The sequence below is a fragment of the Podarcis vaucheri genome (genome assembly GCF_965113315.1).
Source record: "Podarcis vaucheri genome assembly, chromosome: Z".
NCBI lineage: Eukaryota > Metazoa > Chordata > Lepidosauria > Squamata > Lacertidae > Podarcis > Podarcis vaucheri.
The window spans coordinates 48,362,500-48,381,157 of NC_138758.1; the positions used below are offsets into that span (position 1 = coordinate 48,362,500).

The 18,658-nt window shown below is 47.1% G+C and overlaps 1 protein-coding gene across 5 annotated transcripts; it reads left to right on the top strand.

Annotated features, from left to right (window-relative positions):
- Nucleotides 1-393: 393 nt before the first annotated feature.
- On the top strand, nt 394-17,762 carry ST6GALNAC6 (ST6 N-acetylgalactosaminide alpha-2,6-sialyltransferase 6). 5 transcript variants are annotated; one of them, XM_082209011.1, is made up of 7 exons: nt 394-644; nt 2,444-2,639; nt 8,458-8,522; nt 11,207-11,380; nt 15,247-15,644; nt 16,476-16,583; nt 16,738-17,762. In XM_082209011.1, exons 3-7 carry the CDS (start codon nt 8,508-8,510, stop codon nt 16,922-16,924), a joined length of 882 nt encoding a protein of 293 aa, XP_082065137.1. In that variant the 5' UTR covers nt 394-644; nt 2,444-2,639; nt 8,458-8,507; the 3' UTR covers nt 16,925-17,762. The 5 variants fall into 5 exon arrangements, with proteins under 5 accessions (XP_082065137.1, XP_082065139.1, XP_082065138.1 ...); XM_082209012.1 differs by having other exon boundaries at nt 396-644; nt 11,105-11,380; nt 16,735-17,762; XM_082209009.1 differs by having other exon boundaries at nt 396-644; nt 16,735-17,762.
- The last annotated feature ends 896 nt before the right edge of the window (nt 17,763-18,658 follow it).

Here is an 18,658-nt window from a genome sequence, read left to right on the forward strand (position 1 = left end):
GCTGTCTAGGTTTGTCACTGTTTTCCTCCCAAGAAGCAGGCGTCTTTTAAATTTGTGAGTGCAGAATACACCTGCCCAAAACAAAACCAGTTTGTGGGTATCCCTCTGGCCCTATCCATCAGGACTAATGATTGCTGGTGGAAAGAGAGATACAGAGAGTTTTACCTTTTTTGTATCATTGCAACCTGTTACTTATATGATCACTTTGGGGAACTATTTGATCGCAAGGCAATAGTGTAAATCTCACCCCCCAAAAATAAAAATAGATAGCTTGGATTTGCTCCTCGGGCCCCTTCTTGGTGTCAGATCTCTCTTCCCAAACACCTCACTAACTGCGCGCGCGCACAGCGAGAGGCAGAGCCAGAGAGCGAGCTGAAATCGGATCAGGAGAGGAGAGGAGGGGGGGGGAGGGTGCCCCTGATTTGCTGCTCGGAGCATGAATGCAGACGGGAGAAAGCGAGACGTGCTAGGACCCAGAGGCTTGCAAAATCCAAGAGAGTCATCTTTTCGTCTGGATCCCAGAGGTTTAGCAGTAGCTTCTGGTGGTGGGATGTGTGCAAGTGAAGCTGGTACCAGCCCAGAGGAGAGATCCTTTCCTGGTGAAATCTAGAATTGGATCGAGGGCGCACCGGAACATCAAGAAGGTGGCATGCATGGCTTTTGGGGGTTTTTGTTTTGTTTTGTGGGGTAGAGGCGGGGGGAGGGGGCCGGGGAGGTGGAGAAACTGCCAATGTCTAGAAACCTTAAGATATAACGCTGGTTTCTCTCTGGTTGCCCCTAGATCTGCTTCGTAGGTTTGGTTGCCTGACAGCAGGCTGCTGAGTTTGACAACAAACAGGCCTCCCATGGAAACGCATTGTTAAATATTTGTTTGGGTAAAGGTCTTGGGGCTCCTCCAAATGGACCCAGGTGTCCGTTACACTTGGCTAAGCTTTTTATGCATGTGCATGCTAACGATTTATTTGACAAATCTCCAAAGGATAAGGGTAGGAGGGTAGGTTTAAAGAGAAGGATGGTGGGTTTTGGGGGGCAGGGTGGTTGTGTGTATCATTCATATACACACACACACACATATACATATACTGTGTGCATGTGTATACACACACACACACACACACACACACATATACATATATATAATATGAATTGCACTTCTCTCATATATGTGTGTGTGTGTCTGTATGAGAGAAGTGCATTCATATAACAGAGTGGTGATATTTCTAGCTAAGAAGACTCCATATATATATATATATATATATATATATATATATATATATATATATATGGAGTATAGCAATGCAGAAGGAAGGGGGTAAATGAAAAGAGGAAGCTGCAAAAACTGAGTCAGTGCACTCAGCATTGTTTACAGTACAGCTAGTAGTGGCTCTCCAGGAATTTGGACGGGGGTCTCACTGAGCCCTGCCTGGAGACCCTTGAGATTGAATATGGGACCATCTACATGCCAGGCAGACGCTCTTCCGCTAAGCTACGGCCCTTCCTGACATACAAGTAAAGGAGCACAGAAGGCAGAGTGGAGTGTCTTTTTAGCGGGTGGGGGGGATGTCTTACTTGTAAAGTTTCTTGTCTGTACACTCTCCAGTATGGGATGGAAGGATTTACTTGGGTCAGTGAAGCATAACTGCTCAGCTTTCTTTGATTAACTTCCTTGCACACCCCCCCCCCCGGCCACTCCTAAGAATATATTTTTTACTTATTTGCATCATTGTGCACTGCACTTTCACACAAAATTTTGCAAGGCAGTGCAGGTTATAAAATATACAGGGAACAAGATGTCAGATTGTGATTGTATTGCACAATCCAAAATCTCTCTCTGGTTGGCAGATGTTGCATTAACTACATATACGCCATACATGTAAAGCACATTCCCCCACTCCCCAAATAATTATGAAAACTGTGGTTTGTTAAGGGTGCTGGGAATTGTAGCTCTCACAGCAGCAAACCACAGTCCCAAGGATTAATGGGGAGTGGGGGGAAACTGCGCATTAAATGCATGGTGTGAAGACGGCCCTCCAATGTGGTTGGTCAAGATGTGCTGAGCCAGCAATGGATCCTCACTTTGAGCCACTTTTGCATTTTGTGCGTTTGTGCCGTGGGATCTGACATAACTCAGCTTTATTTTATTTTATCCCTAATGCAACCTTTGCCAACCAAGGTTGGTGGTGCCTGCCCTAATGAAAACAGCTGTTTGGAAAAAAACTGTTGCCTTGGGGCAGGGAATGATTCCAAATTTGGCCTTCCGCCACCTGGCATCATGTGCTTTGTTCAAGTTTAGCTAGAGAGAAAGCCGTTGACTCCAACCAGCAGATTGGCCCATGCGGGTCTGAGGCTGCTTTCGATTTGATTCCTCACCAGCAAACATGTTTGAAAAGCCAGCCCATCTGCTTTATTTTATTTTATTTTTAAACACCCTTTGCTTTTGCAGGCCTCTGAGAGCAGGGCTGCTGGCCTGTGTGCCTGTCGTCTTGTTGTGATGCTGGAATAAAAGGATCAAGTGCACGGGCTGCATCATGGAAGAATGGTCTGGCAACTGGGGCTGGCAGCACCTCATGGCTCCCCACGAAGGAGAAGACCCCCCCAACCATGCTCCCTACTTTGTTCATGTGAGACATCTTGCCTTGGTAAGGAGGGAGACACTGACCTGGATTTTTAATATGGTCTGTTAGAGCTTAAATCAGGCACAGGCCCAAATGCCAAAACAGCACTTATTTACAGTGGTGCCCCGCAAGACGAATGCCTCGCAAGACGGAAAACCCGCTAGACGAAAGAGTTTTCCATTTTTGAGGTGCTTCGCAAAACGAATTTCCTATGGGCTTGCTTCGCAAGACGAAAAAGTCTTGCGAGTTCCTGCGGGGTTTTTTTCCTCCCCCCCCTTTCCCCAAGCCGCTAAGCCGCTTATCAGCTGATCCGATAAGATGATAAGCTGCTAACAGCCGCTAACAGCGCTAATAGCGCTAATCCGCTAATCCGTCAATGGGCTTGCTTCGCAAGACGAAAACACCGCTAGACGAAGAGAATCACAGAACGGATTCTTTTCGTCTTGCGAGGGACCACTGTATCTGCTTGTTTTAAAACATTTGTACCCAGCTGAAGTTCTGAAGGCGGCACGCAATATATTTAATGTCTGCTAAAATAGACAATGGCATAATCAATACTGGGAGTGGGGCAAAGATGTAGAGTAAATCTACACCCCCACCAACCTCAGCCTGCCACCAGCCAGACCCTGCCCCCCTGCCTTCTTACCTAAATCCAGTCCAGGGGGTCGCCCTGCCTGCCATCTTCCTCCTCCTTAGTCTCAGTGCTGCCCCTTCTAGAACTCAGCAGGGAGAAGGAACATGGAGATAAAGAATGAGTTGGCTCTGGCTGTCATTGGCCTTGCACATACATACTACAGACATCAATTTATATGCATACCACCTTTTCAGAGTTCAAACCATGCTCAAGGAAGCTTATGACATAACAAATTACAGAATTCCAAACAAAACCAAAAGTAGTCACAAACAAGAAATAAAACACATCAAAAATACACAACCAAACTGATTGATTTCCACATAAATAATTAGATCTTAAAACAGAGATAGAAAAAATTAATATCAACAGCAGCAATAACCCCCCCCCAAACAATACTCTCCATTCTAAATGTCTGTTTATCAGCCTCAGCTTTTGCAGCTGGAGTCAGTCAGGGTCCCACCCTCACAGGTGGGAAAGGCCAGCAAGTGGGGGATGGGGAGCAGGTTTTTCGGGGCTCCCAGCCAAGATGGTCTCTGGCCTCTTCCGGTAATCAATAATCTGTTTGGTTGCCTATGATCAGGGCCTGTCCAAGACATTCTGGCACCTGAGGCCAACCACAAAATGTAATCCCCCTCCCCACTGTGGTCTAAACCACTGAGTGCTGTAGTTTAAACCACAGCCTTTTGGGCTTGCCAATCAGAAGGTTTGCTGTTTAAATACCTGGGACGGGGTGAGCTCCTGTCCCAGCTCCTGCCAACCTAGCAGTTTGGAAGCACGCCAGTACAAGTAGATGAATAGGCACCACTGCGGCGGGAAGGTAAATGCTGTTTCCGTGTGCTCTAGTTTCCATCACGGGGTTTGTAGTGCCAGAAGCAGATTAGTCATGCTGGCAACATGACCCAGAAAGCTGTCTGTGGACAAATGCCGGCTCCCTTGGCCTAAAGCCTCCCTCCATTTTACTTTACTTTACTTTAGTAAGTCTCAGGGCTACCTCTTATATCCCTGCCTGATCACTGAGACTTTTGGAAGACTCTCTGGTTCAGATGCACAGCTCGTAAGCACTGAAACACATGCATTCAGTGCTGTGAAAGCAAACCTGTGAAACTCCCTCCCAATTGAGATTACACAGGCACCCACCAACCCACCCACTTTTACTGACCTTCTGGTGCATGGCTTTCTTATTCCATCAAACATTTTAAGATAGTTTCGTGTTTATGTTCAGTTTTATAATGAGCTTTTAACTGTTTTATTTTCTAGGGTTTAAAAATTCATTTATTTAATTTGTTCACAACATGAAAATACATAATAAAAACACAAAATACATAATAAAAACAAGGCAAACCAATAAGCCCTCCCCTTTGTATTATTCTCTGTATTGTTTATTTTTATGTACACAGCTTAGAAATTCTAATGATTAAGCAGTGTATATATTATTTTTATTGATTTTCCAAATTATTAAGCAGTATATGCAAGTCTGCTGACACCCGCCACCGCCCCCCACCGCCCTCTTCATGGATACTGTTTTGGCTGCTGTGCCCCCCCATGGGAGTGCTACCTAGCTAGGCAAAAGTTGCCGCTGCTCATTGCGGGATGCTTAAGCACATGTTCAAAGCGTTCTCTGGTTTGACACACATCCTGGGCTCTTGTGGCTTTTCAGTTGCACTCCCACCCAACTTAATAACGTACTTCTCCTACTCCTACTCCCCCCCCCCATTCCATGGGTTCCTGAGTCAGATTTCCCTAGGATCCATACACTAAATAATTAACTCACAAAGGGCAAGTATGGATACTTAAGGTTTTATTTTATTTTCAAAGCAGCCCAGGCATAAACCTAATCATCCTTGCTCATTCAAGCCTCTTTCTGGATGTTGGCAGCGGGATGGGTAGGTGGAGAAACTCCCCAGTAGGACATTTGAGAGAAGGGAGCTCTGCTCCACCTGGAAGCTCTGCTCTAAGAATCAATTACATGCATGTTTTACAGAGCCCAACCGAGATCACTGGGGTTTATTCCCACTTAAGAGAGCAATGGATGACAGTCTCTATGTAAAATGTTGGCGTTAAAGCACTGCTGTGCAGCCCAGAATGTTCCATCCCAAGCACAGGATGCTGGGATTTCATTTTAACACCCACACATTGTTAAAATTCTTCTAACCAGATTGCTAAAGAACACTGAAAACAAGCCTTTTATTGTGCTTAAAATGGCATGCTCCTAAAGGAGAAAAAAAATCCTTCTACAGACTGGGGTGGGCAAAACTCAAATTCTTCAGATTCTCATTTTTCTGGTCTTAACATCAGTTATCCACATTTGCAGATTTTTCTTGATGCAAAGGAGAATTCCTCCTAATACACACATGCATGCATGCATGTATGTATGCATGCACGCATGCATGCAGTTTTATAGAACATGCAAATTTTTGCAAAGCAAATTTCCTCTAATATAATGCATTTTAGTGGGAGGGTTTGTATGTTGAATTTTGAAGGATGGCTGTGTTTTGGTTCATATATGTTTCAAAAACGGCGAAACAGGGGTTTCAGGAAGGGTTTTCCCACAGCCCTACCTGGAAACACTAGAGACTGTGCTTGGGACCTTTTGCATGTAAGGCAAATTCTCTGAGCCATAATCCTTCCCCAAAGGACGGCCCTACCATTAGGCAGAGGGAGATAGCTGGTGCTTGGGCGGAGTGAGCAGCAGTGCCAAGGTATTAGGGGATAAGGCTGTATGTTCTTCTATAGGGAGAGTTTTAGCCATCTCTCTTTAATGTTACAGCCTTAAAAAAAAAAAAGTTATCTGTTTTGGGGCCCCTTAGGGATGCGGGTGGCGCTGTGGGTTAAACCACAGAGCCTAGGACTTGCTGATTAGAAGGTTGGCAGTTCGAATCCCCGCAACAGGGTGAGCTCCCGTTGCTCTGCCCCTGCTCCTGCCAACCTAGCAGTTCGAAAGCACGTCAAAGTGCAAGTAGATAAATAGGTACCGCTTGGGCGGGAAGGTAAACGGCGTTTCCGTGTGCTGCTCTGGTTCGCCAGAAGCGGCTTAGTCATGCTGGTCACATGACCTGGAAGCTGTACGCCAGCTCCCTCGGCCAGTAAAGCGAGATGAGCGCCGCAACCCCAGAGTCGGCCACGACTGGACCTAACAGTCAGGGGTCCCTTTACCTTTAGGACTAAAAAGGTAAAAGTACTTAGAATTAACAAATAAATAGAAATAGTCCAAGTGATCTGTTGTGATCTACATGGTAGTGAAATGAAGAGGGTTTGGTACCATGCCCAAAAACCTTAAAACCACGGCTGTGATAAGTTTTTGCTTGAACCTAGACTAGCATTTGTCAGTCATCCCTGCTCAGCAACGTGACCTGGCAGTGACCTTCCAGAGTTTCAGGCAGGATTTTTCTCCCAGCCCTAACCTTCTGCATGCCAAACAGGTGCTCTTATCACTGAGCTGTGGCCCTTCCCTTAGTTGAAAATTCATAATATTCAGTATAAAGGCAGTTTCCTATGTTCCATTCCGGACGTGCCTGATTCTCTGACATCTAACCCACGAGGAAATCAGTTTACCCAAGTTAATCATGCGTAGCAATCCTAACCCAGTCCAGTGCGTTAAGGTCAGGCCTAGATTTTCCATTCACTGCTGCTTTTCCTGCGTGTTGTTTATAGACCCAACTGGTTTCCTGCCTCTCCCCCCTCCCCTCCCCCTCCCCGCTCCTCCCTCCCTTGTCAATTTATTAGAGCATTTCCCTGATCACTCTGAGTGCAGTGCAAGAGAAAACTAGGGCTTTAAAAAAAGCATTTAAATATCCAGGACACGTGACACTTAAGAAGAGATGCCAGCTGCCACATTGTTCTTGGGAAGCAAGAAAGAGAGAAAGTTTATCTAGGGGGGTGGGGTGATCTTAAGTACTTTCCAAAATAATAATAATAATAATTAAAATGAATTGAAACACAACCGATCTACCTTGGTGCAGCTAGTTAGCTTCTGCACACACTTGCATACCTCTCTCGGCCCTCCTCCAGGTTTGCAAGAGACACATTTCATTCCCCCCCCCATTTTTTTGTTCATTTTATAACACAAATAAACAATACAAACAGAAATAGAAACAATACAAACAAATTCTTGTCTTATCCTTATTTTTTCTAAACATTGTTCGAAGTCCCCCCATATGATTTTCATTTTACCTCATCTTTAGCAGTTTTATATATCATAATTTTTAACCCTTTTTTATCACACTTAAAAGGTAAAGGGACCCCTGACCATTAGGTCCAGTCGTGGACGACTCTGAGGTTCTGGCGCTCATCTCGCTTTATTGGCCAAGGGAGCCGGCGTACAGCTTCCGGGTCATGTGCCCAACATGACTAATCCGCTTCTGGAGAACCAGAGCAGCGCACAGAAACGCCGTTTACCTTCCCGCCAGAGTGGTACCTATTTATCTACTTCCACTTTGACATGCTTTCGAACTGCTAGGTTGGCAGGAGCAGGGACCAAGCAACGGGCGCTCACCCCGTGGCAGGGATTCGAACCGCTGACCTTCTGATCGGCAAGTCCTAGGCTCTGTGGTTTAACCCACAGCGCCACCCACGTCCCTCTATCACACTTACTTTTACCATAATAATCTTCACATTTTATCACTTACAAATAATACTATTTTAAAATACACTATCTTCTACTTCTAACCCTACAGCCTGTATCCACTTCCGAAGCTATTCTAAGATTTAAATATTAATTTATTTATTTTTCAAATATTCTTTAAACTTCTACATTTCAGCCTGCCAAAAACACCCAGGCACAGTGCAAAACAGGGCTGGTGAGAGATGAAGTATGGGCACAAGAGACCCAACTGAGGAGGAGTATGGGCTTGGGAGAGTTCCAAGGGCCAGGTGGAGACCCATGGAAGGCCACATTTGGCTCCTGAGGATGAGGTCCCACAATTTGATGTACCTGGGGGAAAGACCCTCCACCAACCCCACCTGCGCGGAATCCTGGCTAATGTTATAGGCAGGTTTAGACCACAGCGCCACCCGCATCCCAGCTTCCTTATTAGTACATTGCAATTTTCCAGTGCTTAGCCCAGGCGCAAAATAGACCATGTCCCACTCTCCTTCGCATTGAAGTGACCCCTACCCCTGGGTGGTGGAACACCTTGTATGCTAGTAAAAGCCCCTTCTTTTTCATCCAGAAACCACAAATGTCACCCTGTCCTTTTGACTTTATTGCAGGCACCCAAGTTACGCTGATCGAGGCTCCAACCTAAGGCCAGGACGGCGACATGAAAAACGACAAGGTGAGCCCCCTACCCCACTCCTGCCTCCTGCAGTCTCGGGAGAAATCTGTTTCTTCCTCATACAGTGGTGTCCCACAAGACGAATGCCTCGCAATACAAAAAACTCGCTAGACGAAAGTTTTTTCCGTTCACGATTTGCCTCGCAAGACGAATTTCCCCTATGGGCTTGCTTCGCAAGACGAAAACGTCTCGCGACTTTTTTTCTTTGACTAAAAACAAAGACATGTTTTGTTTATAAAGTTAATTTATTTTCCCTTAAATTTTTGAACTGCTCTTTACAGTATGTGTGACTTTAAAGAGCAGTTAATAAACTGTTGTTGTACCAAATTTGGCTTTGTTTGGACTTTTTTTGACCATAGGAACACATTAATTGATTTTCAATGCATTCCTATGGGATTTCGTGCTTCGCAAGACGAAAAATTCGGTAGACGACAAAAATTGCGGAACGAATTAATTTCGTCTTGCGGGGCACCACTGTACTATTGATCTATGAATATGAATGTTGCATTGCTGTACTGCAGCAGCTGCAGGGAATCTTTTTCAGCCTGTACGGCCTCATTCCCTTCTGCAAAAAGAGTTTCCAAGTGCCAATTAGAATCATAGAACTGTAGAGCTGGTCCAATTAGTCCAACCCCCTGCAATGATGGAATCTCACGCAGATCATACATGACAGGTGGCCATCAAACCTCTGCTTCAAAACCTCCAAGGAAGGAGAGTCCACCACCTCTTGTGGGAGTTTGTTCCACTGTCAAACAGCTCTTATCACCAGAAAGTTCTTCCTGATGTTCAGTTGGAATCTCCTTGTAACTGGAATCCACTGGTTTGAGTCCTACCCTCCAGAGCAGGAGAAAACAAGCTTGCTCCATCCTCCATGCAACAGCCCTTGAGATATGGGAAGATGGGCATCATCATTTCCTCTCAGTCTCCTCTTTTCCAAGTTAAACATACCCAGCTCCCTCAACCGTTCATGAGGCTTGGTTTCCAGGACTGTACCAGAGGCAAAAATGAGGAAAGGAAAGAACATAAAGAACACCTTTCTCTTGTAGGCTTTCATATACACCAGGGGTCAGCAAACGTTTTCAGCAGCGGGCTGGTCCACTGCCCCTCATACCTTGTGGGGGGGCCCGGACTATATTTTGGAGGGGGGGGAATTAATGAATTCCTATGCCCCACAAATAACCCAGAGATGTATTTTAAATAAAAGCACACATTCTACTCATGTAAAAACACACTTGATTCCCGGACCGTCCGTGGGCTGGATTTAGAAGGCGATTGGGCCAGATCCGGTTTGCCTACCCATGATATACACATTCACATGCCCCTCGTCTCCCTCCCTCCAGATAAGCAAAAGCTTTATTAGTGTTAAGGGAACACATTCCATACAGGCAAAAGCACCTGGGCTATGTAGCAGGGCCAGTGATGGCCATGGCTTGGGAAAGTGTGTGGCCTAGGGAGAGGTTCAAGGACCATATAGAGAGGCCTGGATGGGCACATTTAGCTTCTGCACAAACTTTGGGAATTGCTTTGGGAGTGGCATGCTTCCTGCACCAAGCCAGGAATTCATAGTGCCTTCCTATGGGCATGCTGCATAGACAGCTATGCAAAAGCTGCTGCTTCTCATTGCAAGGGTAAATGAACGTTAAATGTTAAGAGCCACATAAAGCACTTCTGGTTCTCTGGGTTTGCTGCACAGTTCAATCTGTTTATTCTCTTGCGGCTGTTCACCCCCACACCCACTGTTCACCCCCCCTCTCTCCCTGCCCAGCAGTTCCATTAGTTCCTTATTCAGATTTCCCCAGGATCACAACACTAAATAATTTACTCACAAAAGGCAATCACGAAGCACTTAAGTTTGTTTGTTTTCCAAAAGCAAGCTTTGCATAAATTTGTGCTTGCTGAGAGCTGTGGTCCAAAACCGGTTGATGAAAGTTGCTCTAGTAGGATGGGAGAGGGAAGGGGGAAATGTCTGGCCCCCTCCAGACTGGTGTGCAGCTTGTCTTTTGGGGGTGGGTGGGTGGGTGGGTGGGTGGGTGAATTCTGTGATCATTTTATGGAGGATAAGGCTATCACTGGTCACTAGCTGTGATGGCTACATTCTCCCTCCACTGAATACTAATTGATGGGGATCACAGATGGGAGGATGCACTTATGCTCAGGTCCTGTAGGGCTGCTGACTGGCCACTGTAAGAGCAGGATGGTGGAGTAGATGGGCCCTTTGGCCTGATCCAGCAGGGCTCTTCACAGACGCAATAATTGTGCATTAACAGTGAATTCAGGCATGGCCCACCCATGAGGTAGATTGAACCAGCTACCCTTGCTGCCGCCGCCGCTGCTGCTCAACCCCAATCCACAAGGCTTCAGGGGGCAGCCTTGTGGGGAAGAAGCACTTTCTTGTTTTACCTCAGGTGGTGAAGTGGGACAGGCCGCCCCTGAGTGGATGTATCCTGGACCCTCTGCACCCAGGATCAAGCAGATCTCCCGCTTCCCATGACTTGGAACCTGTAAATTTTGCTGCCACGTCAGACTCTTGGCTCCTGCTCTGCTTGCAAACAACTACTGTCCCCAAATCCTTTTTTACGCAGGCTACTGCCAAGCTAGAAAGGTGCCCCGTGTGAACAGATGCCCTGGAGAGCAACCTGGCTCTTCTGACCATTTGCCCCCTCGTCCGCTCTTTGTGTCTGCAGGGCCAGCGCGCAGTTGTCTTTGTGGTTCTGTTTGGCCTGGTCATGCTGCTGATCATCTACAATGGCAGGAGCGAAGTCTTCCACTACACTGCGGTGAAAGTGAAGCCCCCGTTGCCTTCCAGCCTCAAAAAATGGGGGGTGAAGAACGGGTACCTGCCAGTCTCTGGAAACAAGGTATGGGAAGCGCGTGAACAATCAGCTGCCATTGTTTTGCAGGTCATAGAGAGGGAATCTCAGATCTTCCCAGATCTTACGCCCTCACTGGCTCTGCTGCACACTCAGGCGTTTCCTGCCTAACTAGAAAGTATCCTTGAACTCTTGGGAGAAAAAGGACTGTGTAAGCAACTAAGATAAAATTTACATTCATCGCCCCTCCCACTTTTGCCTCTGGTCCTGCCCACCACTGACATGTGTCCGTTGAGTGGCTGCCCAGAAGGGCAGAAGGGAGTGTAGCCCTCAGACTGAAAAAGGTTCCCTACCTCTGTTTACATCACAAAAAATTACATTCTCCAAAACACCTCAAGGCATGCTATAGACACTCCCCCAGCCCCTTTTTATCCCCAAAGCAACCGTGTGAGGTCAGTTAGGCTGAGTTACTGGCCCAAGGTCTCCCAGTGGGCTTTGTGGCAGTAGATTAATCATTGGTGGTCCTGGAAAGGGGAGTGGACGGGGAGGGATCTTGAGAAATAATTTCTGGCACGTCGCCAGCCACTGTACCCTGGTCCTATAAACCAGAAGGGTGGAATGATGGGTAAGAAAATTGTTATGTACTGAGTTGAATAGGATCCAAAATGCAGCAGTCAGATTGGTCCTAGAACAATGCAGCAGTATGATTGGTCTATAGGAGCCACCCAATCCAGCTCCAGATGGAAGTGAATCTGCAACCTGATTGGCCTACTACAGGCGAATTCCGGAATTAGCCAATCACGTGCAGCCCATTGTGTAAATAATGTATATAAAGCAGATACTTTGGGGAAACTTTCATTCCTCCTCACCACTATGAGCTGAATAAAGAGCATGAAATCCACTCTCGACTCTGAGTATATTTCAGAAATCTTGCCTTTAAGAATTATCTTGGCAGCTGTTGGTAACAAGCAGCCGCAGAATGGCAGAGGAGTGATTCTGAAGCAGCTGTATGGGAAATTGATTCTCAGCTTCTGCTGATTTGTTCTCGATGATTTTTTCTTTTAAATAGAGTTTTAGAGGTTAGCTGTTTTAGACGTTTTATCTGCCATTTTCATCTTTGATAAAACCAACATTGTATTATTTTATTGGCTTTAGATGTTGTTAGCAGTCTTTGAGAAGATGTTTTTAAATGAAGCAATGTTTTTAAATGAAGACATTAAATGAAGAAATGTAAGAAAATAAAAAATGACAACACAAAAAGTCAAAAAAACTGTGGAGAACACGAATGCTATGCAGAATGGTTCAAAACCTGCCACCGTAGAACTGAAAAAAGAAGAAGGCTTGTGGCACCTTGGGATACTTGACAAATTGTATTATTGCATAAGCTTTCATGGACTAGGGCCATTTCCTACAATGGAGTATGATCCTCAGTTGTTATGTGTATACGGTTCTCAGAACTTGTTTGATCCTGGAGGTTGCCGATAGAGAGAGGAAGAAAAGATTCTATCAGTGTGTTCCATGCCATGCATAATTGCATATATTTCTAATATGAGAACCCATTTTGCTCACCATTTCCCAAGGCTAACACACACATCCTGCCCCCAACGATCCCTTTTTTCATAATAGTTCTCTTACGGTTCTGCAATATCCTTTTTGAGGTCAGGATATCAGAATTTTCCCTTGTGCGGTTTAGTCATGGCGGTCCTTTACCTTTTTTTTATCAGAACTTGTATACAGTATTCCACACTTGATTGCATCATGGTCTCATGGTCCATAGATGACTGCTGAATTCTGAACAGTTTTGCTTTGGATGATAGAACTGCATGTTTTTGAACACTCTGTCTAAAAATACAAAACAGCCGGCCTGCACATAAGAAAACCCTAGCGTATCAAGGAGAAAGGTCCTTTTCCCTGACATGCTAGTTTTCTGTGTTCAATGAATTTGTTGTTGTTTTAAACATAGAGGAGCACTGAAAACATGACCCCCCTTTGCTAGCAGTGCGAAGTGCCACACAATGCATTACTGGAGCCAACTTCAGGGGGCCGTGGGTGCTTTGGCATCCCCAACAATATATTTGTGAGCCCCCCACAAAGTCGATGGGTAAAGTTGAAGCCCTTCATTGTGCACCCACAATCTTTGGTGCCAGATGGCATCTATACAATGCACGAAGGACTGTACCACCTGACATACAAATCAAGCAACAGAGTTGGTTGCTGTTATGGTTGTTGTTTAGTCATTTAGTCGTGTCCGACACTTCGTGACCCCTGGACCAGAGCACGCCAGGCACTCCTGTCCCCCACTGCCTCCCGCAGTTTGGTCAAACTCATGTTTGCAGCTTCGAGAACACTGTCCCACCATCTCGTCCTCCGTCATCCCCTTCTCCCTGTGCCCTCCATCTTTCCCAACATCAGGGTCTTTTCCAGGGAGTCTTCTCTTCTCATGAGGTGGCCAAATTATTGGAGCCTCAGCTTCAGGATCTGTCCTTCCAGTGAGCACTCAGGGCTGATTTCCTTAAGAATGGATAGGTTTGATCTTCTTGCAGTCCATGGGACTCTCAAGAGTCTGCTCCAGGACCATAGTTCAAAAGCATCCATTCTTCGGCAATCAGCCTTCTTTATGGTCCAGCTCTCACTTCCGTACATAGACGTAATAGCGTAAGTGTAGCATCCTGTTCTCACAGTAGCTGAATAGATAGATGCCTGTGGGAAAGCAGCAAGCAGGATCCGAGCACAGGTGACCTCTCTCTCCCTTCATGTGGTTTGCAGCCACTGGGATTCAAAAGCACTGCTGCCTTGAACTGTGGAAGTAGAGCATCGCCATCATGACCTGTCACCATTGAAAGCCTTCTCCTCAATGGATTTATTTAATCCTCTTTGATAGCCATCTAATTTGTTGGCCATCAGTGCTTCTGGTGGGAGGGAGTTCCATAGTTTAACTATGCGCTGCGTGAAGAAAGACTTCCTTTTATCTGTCCTGAATCTTCCAACATTCAACTTCATTGGAGGTCCTTGAGTTCTGGTGTTATGAGAGAGGGAGGAAAACCTTTCTCTATCCACTTTCTCCATAACCTTCCCGCCCCGACCTGGCCACAGTGATCCATGCGACGGGCACCTCCAGGCTTGACTACTGTAATTCGCTCTACACGGGGCTGCCCTTGAAGCTGTGCCAGAAACTCCAGCGGGTGCAGAATGCAGCAGCGAGGCTCCTCACGGGGTCTCTGCCATGGGAGCATATTCACCCAGTGCTTTTCCAGCTGCACTGGCTCCCGGTGGAGTACAGAGTCAGATTTAAGTTGCTGGTTTTGACCTTTAAAGCCCTTCACGGCCTAGGACCCTTGTACTTACGGGACTGCCTCTCCTGATATGCCCCACGGAGGACCTTAAGATCCATAAACAGCAATACCCTAGAGGTCCCGGGCCCTAAGGAAGTCAGATTAGCCTCAACCAGAGCCAGGGCCTTTTCAACACTGGCTCCGGCCTGGTGGAACGCTCTGCCTCATGAGACCAGGGCTCTGCAGGATCTGATTTCTTCCCATAGGGCCTTTAAGACAGAGTTGTTCTGCCTGGCCTTTGGCTTGGAATCAACTTGATCCCCTCTTCCTTTTTCCTTTCTCCTTCTGTGATGGAACTCCTATTTGGGGACTTCCTTGGCTTTTTTCTGGCCCACATAGGACCAGTCTGGATGGTTGGCCTTGGTGAAGATTTGACGTTTTCATCCCCAAAAAAGTTTTTTATTTGAGTTCCTACTGTAATGAGGCAGCATTTTAATGTTGTATTTTAATCTTGCTTTTAAGTTGTATTTCAATCCATTGTTTTTATACCGGGGTTAGCCGCCCTGAGCTTGGTCTTGGCTGGGGAGGGCGGGGTATAAATAAAATTTAATAATAATAATACTCTTATTCCTCCACCCCCAGACTTTGGATCATCACTGCAGCCAATGTGTGATCATCACCAGTTCCAGTCACCTGCTGGGGAGCAAGCTGGGGGCATCAATCGACCAGTCGGAGTGCACAATTCGCATGAACGATGCTCCCACGACGGCCTACGAAGCCGATGTTGGTAATAAGACGACCTTCAGGGTGGTGGCCCATTCAAGTATCTTCCGGGTCCTGAAGAGACCACAGGAGTTTGTCAACAAGACTCCGGACACCATCTTAATCTTTTGGGGGCCACCGGTCAGGATGCAGAAGAGCTTGCTGAAGGTCATCCAGCGCGTCAGCATGTCATTCCCCAACATGACGGCCTTCGTAGCTTCCCCCAGGCGCATGAAACAGTTTGATGACTTGTTCAAAAAGGAGACAGGGAAGGACAGGTAAATTCATCTGCAATTGTCCCTCCAGCATAGTTTCTGCAGCTCCTATTCCAGGCAAGCCCTGCTATGGGGAGGGAGGAAAGATAGGTTGATTGTATCTTTTCCTTTTAACTTACAAGAGGGAGGTGTCTGCAGGTTCTCTGGGGAATCCCAAGATTTACAGAAGTAGAAGAAAAATGGTGTTAATAGGTGGGGGGGGGCTAAATCCTAGAAATGAAGAAATGCTAGGATATTGATTAATTGGGATATGAATTAAAGTATGGCGGTGGGACGCAGGTGGCGCTGTGGGTTAAACCACAGAGCCTAGGACTTGCCAATCAGAAGGTTGGTGGTTTGAATCCCCGTGACGGGGTGAGCTCCCGTTGCTCGGTCCCTGCTCCTGCCAACCTAGCAGTTCAAAAGCATGTCAAAGTGCAAGTACAGTGGTACCTCAGGTTACATACACTTCAGGTTACATACGCTTCAGGTTACACACTCCGCTAACCCAGAAATAGTGCTTCAGGTTAAGAACTTTGCTCAGGATAAGAACAGAAATCGTGCTCTGGCGGCGCAGCGGCACCTCCCACAAAAAACAAAAAAACCCAGCCAAATTAGGGTTGAGTGTGTGCTGAGTGATAAAAGAATGCTGGCTGACTGTGGAGTATGGGGTGTGCAGAATGAAAAATTGATGTGAAATGGAATAGAGTGATTGGAATCCTCAACGTGGAGAATTCCACACTGCAACATTTTGTTGCAGGTCGGCATCTAATCTATATCAATCACTCAAAGGTTGTGTTTGGATTTCCTTTCCTTTGAAAACCCCCCTCCTTTTGTGTCTCCCCGCTTTTGCAGAGTGACGTCACGGTCATGGCTGAGCACCGGCTGGTTCACCATGGTGATTGGCGTTGAGCTGTGTGACAAGATCCACGTCTATGGGATGGTCCCTCCCAACTACTGCATGTAAGTTCCTGCACTCTGCATGCTCCTTGTCAGTTTCGAAGGGGTGGGGGTTGCCCCGGGGCTGCCCCAATCTCTGCCTCTGCTTCTCTGCACCGCTCCCTGCTCACCAAACCCCAACCCACCCCCCCATCTCCGGTTCTCTTCCCAACAGCAGGAAGCCTCCGCCCCACAAGTTGCCCTACCACTACTATGAGCCGAAGGGTCCGGATGAATGTGCCACCTACATCCACAACGAGCAAAGTCGGAAGGGACACCACCACCGGTTCATCACTGAGAAGCGGGTCTTTGCCAAGTGGGCGAGTCTCTACAACATCACCTTCTCCCACCCGAACTGGGACTGAAGCCCCCCGTGGGGTGGGGCGGAGGAGAAACCACACAAGTGCCAAACCCATGGACTTGCGGGGCAGTGGGGAGGAGCTTCTGGGGCACACGGCCCTCTCCACAACAGGAGGAGGGAAAGGGATGCCCTTGGTGTGAAGATAGCTCAAGGGTCAACGTTGCTCCTAGCCCCAGGCCCTCCGTGTCCCAGGCTGCCAGGCCGCTCAGCTGCTGTTTTAAATTTCCCACAATGCCCTTGGGCATTATGCATTGGATGACTGCCCCCCCTCCCCCCTTAATGACAGCTCACCGCCTGCTGCTGCCAGGGAAGCCCACCGGAGGGCTTGTATCAGCACATAAAACGACCCCTGTCGAATCAGGATGAGATCTCAGCACCTTGTATCTGCCAACCAGGTACTTCCGAGAAGCCTACAAGGAAGGGTGTGAAGGTGGAAGCCCTCCGCTCTGTTTTGCCTCCTGCTTGGAGCGGGGATACAGAGGTAGACTTCCTTTGTGCATGGAGGTTCGGTTTTCAGCTGTCACGGTTAAGAGCTATAGGCAGACCATGAATTTTACCTAGCCCTTTGAAACAGGGATGGGCAACCTTTTTGAGAGGGTCAAGGACAGCACTCCCTTGTGGGAGGGAGAAGTGGTCGCGGTGGTTGGGAGGGGAACTAAAATGCTGCTAACTTTTTAATAGGGACTTTTCACTTTTACCAAAAAAAAATAATTGCAAGGCAAATGTTGAAATGTGGAGAACTGGAGACTGGAAATAATGAGAAATTGAGAGAAACCAAAATCAACCCTAGCAAACCCACAAGTACCTGCTATGGCTCCTCTTTCCCCCACTCCCACAAACCTGCTAGCACCTTCCTATCCCCAAGAGGGGATGGAAAGAAGAGTGGCATGGGGTAGAACAGATCGAAGATTTTGTTTTTATTCAAGGGAGGCAAGCCATGTGTCATTGGTCCGCTGTTTACTTAAGAAGCATGTTTGTGTTTTGTTTAGATTTTATTAAGCTTGCATCAGCTGGCCAAAATGAGCCCAGCCATGGGAGCCAACTCCTAGGGGCCGAGGTCTCTTTGGCCTTCCCTATTTGATGGTGCTGGCATTGCCATTCAAATGGTCTGTGTGCACTACATCTTGTGGTCAATTATGCAGGGCAGAGCTTACCTGGCCCCGCCCCCTGTTTTATTCAAGTTGGCACCCCTGAGCCCAGCCCTTTGAGAGGGAGGAAAGTAAAATGGAGAGAGCAAAGGTAGGCTCAGCTCAGTCCAGTGGTGCCTGGCACCCAGGTGGGCAAAAGTCAGGGAGCCCAACAGAAGGGAGAACCAGAGCTAATTACAGGCAGAGACAACTCATTCTAGTTCTGCAAGGGCAACACAGAGCCTAGAGAGAAAGAAGCTGAATGGAGCAGCCACCCTCTGGGTAGCTGTAGATAAGAAGGAAAGGAGATGGGGTCTGGCTGAGGACAGGCATGAGGTTGATGGGGCAGTTACCCTTTCACCCTGATGGACCAGCCTCCACTGACCTCATCCCTTCCCATTCGCATCCTTACTCTGCAACTACCCCATCCCAGAAACCGTACACTCCTCCCCACACTCATTTTTTCATCTGGTGGTACAACCCTCATGTGGTAGCCCAGCCATTGTGCACAACTGTAGTTTTTAAAATAGTATCCCTCCACATATGGGACGCGGGTGGCACTGTGGGTTAAACCACAGAACCTAGGACTTGCTGATCCGAAGGTTGGCAGT

Excerpts from the sequence above, each read along its gene's own strand:
- ST6GALNAC6 (XM_082209009.1), top strand. Across the intron at positions 15,645-16,475 it reads AAGGAGACAGGGAAGGACAG|AGTGACGTCACGGTCATGGC; the intron begins GTAAATTCATCT and ends CCGCTTTTGCAG. Across the intron at positions 16,584-16,734 it reads GTCCCTCCCAACTACTGCAT|CAGGAAGCCTCCGCCCCACA; the intron begins GTAAGTTCCTGC and ends TCTTCCCAACAG.